The following is an 11673-nucleotide window of genomic DNA, read 5'->3' on the forward strand; positions in this document are numbered from 1 at the left end:
TATCAAAACTATATGGTACTGACATAAAAACGGATACGTAGACTAATGAAACAGAATAAAAAGTCCCAAAGTAAATACATACATATATGGTCAACTAATATTTGATAAGGAAGCCAAGAATACTCAACAGGGAAAGGATAGTATTTTCAATAAACAGTGCTGAAAAAACTTGATATCCACATACAAAAGAATGAAATTAGACCCTTACATCATATACAAAAATAAAGTCAAAATGTTTTCAAAATTTAAATATAAAACCTGAAATCATAAAACTCCTAGCAGATAACATAGAGGGTAAACTCCTTGACATTGGTCTTGACAATGACTTTTTTTTTTGGATTTGACAACAAAAGCATAAGCAACAAAAGCAAAAATAAACAGGTTAGACTGCATCAAAGTAAAATGATTCTGAATAGCAAAGGAAAAAATTAAAAAATAAAAAGGCAAATTATGGAATGGGAGAAAATATTTGCTAATCATATCTGATAAGGAGTTAATATCCAAAATATATAATGAATTCATATAACTCAATAGCCAAAAAAATAACCATTTAAAAATGAGCAAAGGACCTGAATATACATTTTTTCAAAGAAGACATACAAATAGACATAGATAAATGAAAAGATACTAATATCAGTAATCTTCAGGGAAATGCAGATGAAAGCCACAATGAGATTATCACTTCACACCTGTCAGAAGGGTTATCATCAAAAACTCAAAAAAGATAAGCATTGGTGAGGAGATGGAAAAAACCTTGTGCATGGCTGGTGGGAATGTAAATTGATTCAGCCATTAAGGAACACAGTATGGAGGTTCCTTGAAAAATTAAAAATAGGACTACTATATGGTCCATCAATCCCCCTTCTGGGTATAAATCTGAAAGAAATAAAATCACTATCTCAAAGAACTATCTGCACTCCCATCTTTATTGTAGCATTATTCACAGTAGCCAGGGTATGGAAGCAACCTAAGTATCCATCAAGGGATGATGGACAAAAAAATATGTGGATACATGCATAAAATGGAATATTATTCAGTCTTTTTTTAAAAAGAATATTATTCAGTCTTTAAAAAGAGGGAAATCCTGCACTTGGGACAACATAGATGAACCTGGAGGACATTATGCTAAGGGAAATAGGTCAGACACAGAAAGACAAATATTCCATTTTCTTATTTACATGTGAGATCTAGAAGGGGGATTGCTGATCACATAGTACTCCTATCTTTAATTTTTCAAGGAAATTCCATACTGGGATCAGGCTATCTAGTTCATATCAGCTCTGTTATTAACTTCTGGTGGGGCCATGGGAAATTCTGACCATCTCTGTGTCTCAGTTCCCTCATTTGAAAAATAAGCTTAGTAATACTTCCAATTGGTCCTCATCTGTTTTCCTAGAGCCCCCTGCACTTTCTATTTATTTTCTAGGTAAAAGGCATAGATGTTGTTCAGGATTACACTGAAAGAATCAAGAACGTGAACCCAAGGATAAGTGAAATTGTCAAATACAGATGAGCTCCTTCACACGTACTAGGAGATGGCTTTCTTGGGTATCCTCTCTCTTCTTTGGCCACTCATCCCCAGTCCATCCTAGTATGCAGCTTCTTCCTTTGTGTCTTTCCTCTACATCCTTATGATATCCCTAAAAGATGGCTAATTCTTCATGGTGAACCCTTTCCTGTAATTTGTCTGTTTGCCTACCACATTAGAACTTGAGATGCTTAAGGAGAAGGATCAAGTTATGCTGGCTTTTTCCCCTCCAGCATCCAGAATGCTTCCTGAAACTTAGCATAGAAGAAAACTAAAAATAAATCTAATGAAAATTTTTAAAACTTAGGAAATTACTGGAAAATGAATTTAGAACTAATACAGATATAACAAATCCAATTCTTTTCTGCTGTGTTAAAAATTTCAAATATGTTCTTGAATTCACTCTCCCCCTACACTCGAGAGTGTATTCTTACCCTTTTCTCATAGAAGATTACTGGGACCTGCAGAACTGCAGAATCATGTCCATGGTCCCAGGGCAGGTATGTGTAACAAAATAGGCAAGGATATAGGCAATCTCCAAGTGTCTATGGACGTTGTAAAAAAAAAAAAAATCTTAGGTGAAGGTGCTACAGATACACCTTGCCAAGACGTTACCCCAGTAAAGTTATTTTAGGATCCGGGAAGGGTCTTTTGGCCTCATTTTCAACAAGTGCAGACAAAGGGGCAGCCCCAAAAGTTCTTAGAACCCGAGCACTCCCCTGTATTACATCCCCACTCTCCTCCCAGCACCGCAGGGTGACAAGTTAGCCAGATTTACACATATGGATGAGGATGCCACAGTCAGGATAAGGAAAAAGACTGTCGCCCAACCGCAAAACGGAGTGGCCCAGGGATCCCTGCTTCCGGTTCTCCCCGCCATCCACCTCCACCCTCACCCTTACTACCCCTCACCAGCTCAGCCGCGGGTCCTGGCGCCGGGCGCGCCGCCCCCCTGCGTGTTAGTCCAAGCCGGGGTCAGGAGCCTGGTGGCGGCAAACAACACTGCAGAAAGACAGCCAGGAATCCAGTGAAGCTGGCTACAAAGAACACTGTCGTGTACATGGCTCTAGCGTCCTCGCAGTCCCTCGATGAGATGGACCTGGGCGCGCAGCGGGAGCGCTGGGAGACGTTCAGGAAGCGGCGGGGCCTCAGCTGCGAGGGCGCCGCCAAGTTCCTGCTGGACACCTTCGAGTACCCAGGCCTGGTGTATCACACCGGAGGCTGCCACTGCGGCGCGGTCCGCTTCGCCGTCTGGGCCCCCGCAGACCTGCGCGTGGTGGATTGCAGCTGCCGGCTGTGCAGGAAGAAGCAGCACCGACACTTCCTCGTCCCGGCCTCGCGCTTCACTCTCCTGCTGGGCGCCGAGAGCATCGTCACCTATCGATCCTACGCGCACCCGGCGCTGCACAGCTTCTGCAGCAGGTGCGGGGTGCAGAGTTTCCACGCCTCTGTCTCTGACCCCGGCGTGTATGGCGTCGCCCCGCGCTGCCTGGACAAGGGAACATTTTCCTAGAGGTAAAGCCCACAAACTCGTGAAGGCCCCCTTACTGTCCGAGCAGTACAGGCTCAGCTTTAAGTAATTAAGCAAGTTGACCATTTAAGTGTTCTATGTTTATGGCTCTAGAGGCATGTGCTCCAAGTAAGCAAATCGTGGTTGTTGAATCTGTTTTTCAGGGCGGTGGCTTGCCCTGCAACCTCAATTATCCAGTGGGTTAAAAAAAAAACAAAACTGATTCAGTTTGTACAGGGTCTTCTTGTTATATGAAAGGGGGTGATGATTTCCAGCCTCTTCACACGATGGCACTGAAAACCTGAAGTCCTCTTTGTGGCCATTTTTGCAGTACGCTAAAATGAGTATAAGGCTCTGAATTAGAAATATCATGGCAGGGGCGCCTGTGTGGTTCAGTGGTTAAGCATCTGCCTTTGGCTCAGGTCGTGATCCTTGGGTCCTGCAATCCATCCCTGAGTCAAGCTCCTTGCTCAGCTGGGAGCCTGCTTCTGCCCCTCCCCTGCTCCTGCGCAGGGGCTCTCTCTCTCTCTCTCTCTCTCTCAAATAAATGAATAAAATCTTAAAAAAAAAGAAATATGGTAAATTTCAGAGAAACAGAAAAGATGAAAGTCTCAGAGCCAGAGCAGGATTAAGTAGGGTGTGCAGAGTGGGGGTTGGGGGATTGGTTAAGTGGGGATTTCATGAAAGGCTAGTGTTACTACTTAACTTTAAAGATCTTGTGTGTATGTTATTTTGAGAAAACTAAAGACTAGGTGATGCATTTTATAGAAAATAGCCTGTAGAAATTATATGTAAAGAAATACATAGAAATGGTAAGTTTAATTTCAAGAAGATTAAATAAATGCTTAAACATACATACAATTCCTTAAAGTTATTGCCTCCTTTTTTTTTAAGTTTTTGTTTTATTTTCAGTTAGCTAACATACAGTGTTATAGGAGTTTCAGGTGTACATTATAATGATTCAACAATTCCAGACATCACTCTATGCTCATCACAAGAGTATTCCTTAATCCCCATCACCTAGTTAACTCATCCCCCTACCCACCTCCCCTCTGGTAACCACCAGTTTGTTCTCTATAGTTAAGAGTCAGCTTCTTGGTTTGCTCCCCTCCACCAGCTTCTTTCCCCTTTGCTTGTTTGTTTTGTTTTGAGTCACAGGGTGAAGAAAGAACATTAAAGCATTAAGAAAATAGAACCAAAGGTCAGTCTCAATGGAGGGTTCAATTTGAAAGGCTGCCAGAATTGTTTGTTTGTTTTTGTGGATGGGAAATGAAGGAGATTTTTAAAAAATTTTTAATTAAATTTTTAATTTTTTAAATTCCAATGTAGTTAACACACAGTACTATATTAGTTTCAAATGTAAAATATAGTGATCCAACAGTTCCTACATTACTCAGTGCTTATGAAGACAAGTGCACTCCTTAATCCAAATCACCTATTTAACCCCCCCCCCAACTCCTCCTCTCTGGTAACCATCAGTTCTGTATAATTAAGAGTCTGTTTCTTGATCTCTCTCCCTCTCTCTGTTTCTCTTTTATTTTTTCCCTTTGCTTATTTGTTTTATTTCTTATATTCCACATATGAGTGAAATTATATGGTATTTGTCCTTCTCTGACTAATTTCGCTAAGCATTATACTCTCTAGCTCTGTCCATAGCATTGCAAATGGCAAGATTTCATTCTTTTTGTAGCTGAAGAATATTCCATTGTAAATATATACCACAACTCCTTTATCCATGGACACATGGGTTGCTTCCATATCTTAGCTATGGTAAAGTAACACTTCTGTAAACATAGGGGTGTATGTGTTCCTTTGAATTAGTGTTTTTGTATTCTTTGGTTGAATACCAGTAGTGCAATTGCTGAATCATAAGGTAGTTCTATTTTTAACTTTCTGAGGAACCTCCGTACTGTTTTCCACAGTGGCTGCACCACTTTGCATTCCCACCAACAGTGCAAGAATATTCCTTCTTCTCCACATCCTTGCCAACACTGGTTGTTTTTTGTGTTGTTGATTTTAGCCATTCTGACAGGTGTGAGGTTGCCTCCCCCTTGTTGATGTTAATTGTAACTATTTGTAAATTACCACGTGTTTTACTCTTGATCCCAGCAGGTTTGTACATTCCTTAACTTCAGTAGTAATTAGAAAATTACACTTGGCTAAATTTGGGATAAACAACACAAGAGAGGAGATAATATCCCTATTTCCCAAATGGAGAAAATCACTGCTCAAAAGATGAAGTACTTGTTTAAAGTCATACACTAAGTAAGTGGTGGGCCTGGGACAGTTGCCCAAGTCCATCTGAGGTTTCGATCTATGTTATCTGTAGTATCTCTCTCTCCCTTTTCTAGAATGCACATCTTTTAATACCCAACACTTTATCAGAAAATGATGTGATTCTTTTACTGGGTTTGGGAACCAAAATTACTACTGAATGCACAAGGAAAGTTGTGCATTCAGTAGTAAAATCATACCATTCTTTTAAGGGATCACAAATTCCTAAAACAATAAAAATGTTATTTAGAAACTAGAAGAAAAGATAGAAATCTTCCAAATTTATTTAATGGAATCTAGCCCCTGATTCTGAAACCTGGAAGAAATAGTATTCTACACACATAGAGAAATATGGATCTATTTTACTTACTTATAATTTATTTATTTATAGATTAAATTTTTTATCAATAAAGTTTGAATAAAATTTAACAGTATTTAAAAATCTACCATGTCTTGGTATTTTCCTAGTCATGAGAATATGGTATAATATTAGGAATATTTCAACATTTTAATAATCCACTATATCCACTAGTCAAAGGAGAAAAATCATATGATCATCTTAAGTGCTGAACAAAGAATTCAATAAATTCAATGCAGTTTTTCTTAGTTCTTGTTTAGTTCTTAATCTGTCATCAGATGACGGAATTATGTAAAAATTCTCCACTACTACACATGTATAATTCCTTATCTAAGAATCTCGGGACTAAATATTTCAGAATTCATATACCATACATTACATAAATCCACAGCAGGGTCTGGAGCAATACTACTAAATCTAATACAACAATATTTCTGCAGTGAAACATATAAATAATCACTCCAAGATATATAAAGATTGGACCTAGCCTTATGTCAGTTTAGGTCAAATTTTATGGGCAAATGAATCAGGAAAATTAAGTTCAGTTTTCAAAGCATTTCAACTTTAAAATTGCCTATATGGGATTATGAGTCTAAAGTATATGTCAGTTCTTGCCTTTTATAAGGTTTTTTCTTTTATGTTAGCTTTTATTTGTCGTTGAAGTAGAACATATAAAAAGAAGAGTGCATAAATTAAAAGAGGCAACAACTTGATGACATTTTACAAAGTGAAAACATGGGGATACATGCACCCTGATATTTATAGTAGCATTATGAACAATAACTATGGAGAGAGCCCAAATGTCCATCGACTGATGAATGGATAAAGAAGATGTGGTACATATATACAATAGAATATTACTCAGCCATCAAAAAAGATGAAATCTTGCATTTGCAATGACGTGGATGGAGCTAGAATGTCTTATGTTAGGTGAAGTGAGTCAGTCAGAGAAAGACAAATACTATATGAGCTCACTCATATGTGGAATTTAAGAAAGAATACAGTTGAACATATGAGAAGAGGGAAATGGAAAAAAGGGAGAGAGGGAAACAAAGCATAAGAGACTCTTAATGATAGAGAACAAACTTGAGGGTTGATGAAGGGAAGTGGGTGGAGATGGGCTAGTCGGGTTATGGGTATTAAGGAGGGCACTTGTTCAAATGAGCATTAGCTATTGTACGTAAATGACGAATCACTGAATTCTACACCAGAAACCAATATTGCATTTTATGTTAACTACCTATTATTATAAAAAAACAATGTGAAGACATGAATCAAGAGTAAGAAACCTATATTAAGGGGTGCCTGGGTGGCTCAGTGGGTTAAAGCCTCTGCCTTCAGCTCAGGTCATGATTCCAGGGTCCTGGGATCGAGCCCCACATCGGGCTTTCTGCTCAGCAGGGAGCCTGCTTCCTCCTCTCTCTCTGCCTGCCTTTCTGCCTACTTGTGATCTCTGTCTCTGTCGAATAAATAAATAAAATCTTAAAAAAAAAGAAACCTATATTAAGCCCCAGAAACCTATATTATCCCCTCATCTAGTCATTACATTTGACTTAACCACTATTCTGACCTATGTCACTATATATTCATTTTGCCTGTTTTTTAAACTTTATACAAACAGAATTATCATGTACCTTTTTTATGATTGGTTTGCTTCACTTAATACTCTGATTTGGGGATCTGTTTATATATATTTGCTGTATATGGGGTTATTTGCTTGTTTCATGTCTGCGTGGTATTCCCTATTATGAGTACACCACACTGTATTTATTCACTCAGCTGTTGATAGGTGTTTGGATTGTTTCCAGTTCCTGACTACCATCAATAATGATGCCATGAGCATTTTTATTCATGTGTTTTGGAGAACATGTTTGCACTTCTGTTTGATATATACATGGATTGTGTAATAGCCAGAATCTGTGGTGATGACCGGTGACCCTTGTCTTTTCCCAGTCTCCTCCCATTGGGTGCAGATGGAACCTGTGGACATGAAGAGATATCACTCCCATGATGATGTGAAATTATATAGCAAAAGGGATTTTGCAGATGTAATTAAGGGCACAGATCAGTTGACCTTAAGATCCGGAGATTGTTCGGAGTGGGCCAGACCTAATCAGGGGACCACTTACAAGGGCCTGGGCCCCTCCCAAAAGAGAGATTTGAGGCACGAGAGAGTATTTTCGGGGGACCACATGGTGAGGAACTGAAGGCAGCCTCTAGGAGATGAGTGCTGTCCCCAGCTGACAGTCAACGAGAGAAAGAGTCCTCAGTCCTCCAGCAGCCTGGAATGGAATCTGGCTGACAACATGGATGTGTTTGAAAGGGACTCTTCCCGAAAGCCTCCAGAAAGGGACACAGCAAGTCCACTGCCATCTCACCCTGTGAGACCCGAGCGGGAAAGCCAGTCACACTGGGCACAGGTTTTTGACCTGCACAACTGTGAGCCAATAAATGGGGTTGTTTTAAGCTGTTAGGAGCGTGGTCATTTATTCCACACCAACAGGAAGCTAATACAGATTTTGGTACCTGAATGTGGGGTGCTGCCACTGCAAACAGCTAAAGATGTAAGTGTAGCTTTGGGGTAGTGGGTGAGGGTGAGGTAGTGGGGGAGGGCTGGAGGAATTTTGAGGTGCACACTAGAGAAAGCCCAAGTGGCCTTAGAGAAAGCCCTGTTGGGCACCTGGGTGGCTCAGTCTGTTAAGCGTCTGCGTTTGCTCAGGTCACAATCTTGGGGTCCTCCCATGGAATCTGGTAGCTGGCTCCCTGCTCAGCGGGGAGTCTGCTTCTCCCTCTGCCCCTCCCCCCACTCGTGTGTACGTTCTCTCTCTCTCTCCCCACCCCAACACAAATAAATAAATAAAATCTTAAGAAAAGAAAAGAAAAAGCCCCGATTGCCTCCGACAGACCTTTAGTAGAAAACTGCTGAATTTCCAAACAGCGCTGGGACTCTTAACTCCTTGTTACTTTCCATTCCCATCCTCCCACCCCCAAATTAAATCAGAATGTTATAGGTGTTATCCTATGCCTGTCCCAACATTGTGTATTGGGGTAAGATAGTCTGTCACTTTAGTGTCACTGGTGCCAGTTGGAAAGGGATTGTGCCCTGGGAGTTGTACTGCATGAATTTTACCCAGAAACCTCATCCATGCCTACTTTCAGAGTACTGAGATGAGATTCTGGACTGATGAGCTGATGAGCTTTCAGTGAGCATTTGGAATTGAGCTGATGCCATACTACTAGGAGAAATTTGGAGACTGTGGAATGGAGTGAATGAATTTTATATCTGGGACAGACTGGATCCCTGGGGGCCAGAGGGTAGACTGTGGTAGGCAGAATTCTAGGATGATTGCTAATGACCTTCCGCCTTGTGTAATACACCCCTGTTAAGTGTGAGTGTGCACTTCCAGAGAGACTCATCTGTGTGTGGATGTTCAGAGGGATCAATGTGGCAAAGAACTGTGAGAAATCTCTGGGAGATAAAAGTGGAACTAAATTCTGCCAATGCCTTGAATGAGCTGGGAAATGTATTCCTCCAAAGAGTCCGCAGAAAGAAACACAAGCTGGCTGTCTTAAATCAGCTTGGGCTGCTATAACAAAATACCACACACTGGATGGCTTAAATAAGAAGCATTTATTTCTCATGGTTCTAGAGGCTGGCGAGTCCAAAATTAAGGTGTTGGCAATTTTATGTCTGATGAAGGTCCACTTCTTGGTTTGCAGATGGCCACCTTCTTGCTGTACCCTCACAGGCTCTGTTCTTTTCATTCCCTTATAAGAGCACCAGTCCCATCATGGGGCCACTCCTTCATTATCTCATCCAAACCCATTTCCCTTCCAAAGGCTTCACCTCGAAATACCATCACAATGGGGAATAGGGTTTCAACTTGCAGATTTTAGGGGGACACAAACATTTAGTCTGTAGCATTGGACAACTAATTTCTCAGGCTGATTTCACCCTGTGAGGCCCTGAGCAGAGAACTTTTGCATGAACTTCTGAAATTACAGCATTGTGAGCTAAAAATGGACATTATTTTAAGCCTCTACATTTGTGGTAATTTAGTATGCAGAAATAGAAAACTAATACAGATGGAGTTGCTGGGTTCCAGAAAATGCAAAAATTCAGCTTTCAAACTGCCAAACAGTCTTCCCCACAGTAGTACCAATTGACACTCCCACTAGCAGTTAGAATTTCAGTTTCTCTCTATTTTCTCCAACTCTTGATATTGGTAAAGATTTGGGGTATTCTGGGAGATGTTTACAGATATTTCATAATTTCAATTTGCATATCCTTGATGACTGAGTTTGGGCAATATTTTTTCTTCATAATTTTTGATATTAATATGTAGAAATATAACTCAATTTTGTAATATTGATCTTATATCAAACTAAATTCACTTATTCTAACGTGATATATATATTTATTTGCTTTAAGTAATTTTGTGTAAACAATTTATATCTCCTTTTTTTTAAGAGCTGAGAAGACGTTCCCCCAAAGACCCTAAGACATTTTACATTTATATTTTATAAACTACAACTGGGAAATGTCCATTCACAAACCAGTCACTGGAATGGTAATGAGATTACCATGACCTGGTTAGTCAAAAAAACTGCCCTTTATATATTAGATGTATTACATTATGATTATGATGATCACAATTTTTCTTTTTTAACCAAATATATAAATACTTTGAAATTAATGCTTTGATTAGAGGGTTGAGAATCAGGTGAGAGATGATGATGAATTGTTATTTGTAGAATATTCCTCCATGTAAATGGGTTGAAATTAAAATTCTTGAGTTATATAATTCCTTAAGCAATGACTAGAATATTTTCTTGTGAAAAAAATCTGTAGCTTGTTGAATTTTTTTTGAGATTTTATTTGTTTATTTGACAGAGACACAGGGAGAGAGGGAACACAAGCAGAGAGAGAGGGAGAAGCAGCCTTTCCCCGAGCAGAGTGCCTGATTTGGGGCTCAATCCCAGGACCTTCGATCATGACCTGAGCCAAAGGCAGACGGTTAACAACTGAGCCACCCAGGCGCCCCTTGCTGAATTTTTTAAATGAATTAATTTCTAAAAGCAGCCCTTCTGCTATTTAAAAAGCACAAGATCATCATAGAAAATTTAACACCTACATATATCAAACTTTTAAGAATAGTTATCATTGGAAGGATTGTGATTTAAATTTTGTCTTCACCTTTTCTGAGTTATCTAAATGCTCTGTGACAGATTTTGTCAAACTTGACAGCTTTGGCATTTTGCGTTAGACAATTCCATGTTGTCAGAGGCTCTCCTATGCACTGAAGTAATTGGGAGTATCCCTGGCCCCTGCATACTAGATGCCAGTAGCACCTCTCCCTCTCTTAGACATTTTCAAAATTCCTCCCCCCCCCGACTAAGGGGCAAAATGTCCCTGGTTGAGAACTGCACTACAGTGAATAAAATTCTAATATATGTAGAGAGCTTAGGTAGATATAAAAATACACAGATGTAAATATAGATCAGCAGATAGAGTACATCGTGTCCGTTTTGTATATCATAGATATTGTCCCATGGTACTAAAATTTTTTTCAAAAACATCCTGTAAAAGCTGCATGTTTATTCTATGGACATCCAATATCCTATTGGAAAGTGAGATTGTTTCAGATTATTTAAAATAAATGACACTATAATAATCACCTTTGGGCATATAACATTGTGAGTATATGAGTATTTCTTCAGAATTAGTCCCCAGAAGAGAAATTGGGGTGTCAATTTTAATTCTCTTTTTAAGGTTTTTTTTGGGTGTTTTTTTTTGTTCTGTTGTTTTTGGGGGGGTGTTTTTTGTTTGTTTTTAGAGAGAGAGAGAGAGAGAGAGTGCAGGGGAGGGGGCAGAGGGAATGAGAACCTCAAGCAAACTCTGCTGAGTGCAGAGCCCAAGGTGGGGCTTGATCCCATGACCCTGAGATCATGAACTGAGCTGAAACCAAGACTCAGTCCCTTAATCAACTGAGCCATCCAGGC

At 39.7% G+C, this 11673-nt stretch overlaps 1 protein-coding gene across 1 annotated transcript; it reads left to right on the forward strand.

Moving 5' to 3' along the window:
* Positions 1-2588: 2588 nt before the first annotated feature.
* LOC308337355 (centromere protein V-like protein 3) lies at positions 2589-3041 on the forward strand (the record flags this gene model as incomplete). The annotated part of the gene is made up of 1 exon (XM_080795500.1): positions 2589-3041. One exon carries the CDS (start codon positions 2589-2591, stop codon positions 3039-3041), a length of 453 nt encoding a protein of 150 aa, XP_080651626.1.
* Positions 3042-11673: the final 8632 nt, after the last annotated feature.

This window comes from Martes martes, assembly GCF_963455335.1.
Source record: "Martes martes genome assembly, chromosome: X".
Lineage (NCBI taxonomy): Eukaryota > Metazoa > Chordata > Mammalia > Carnivora > Mustelidae > Martes > Martes martes.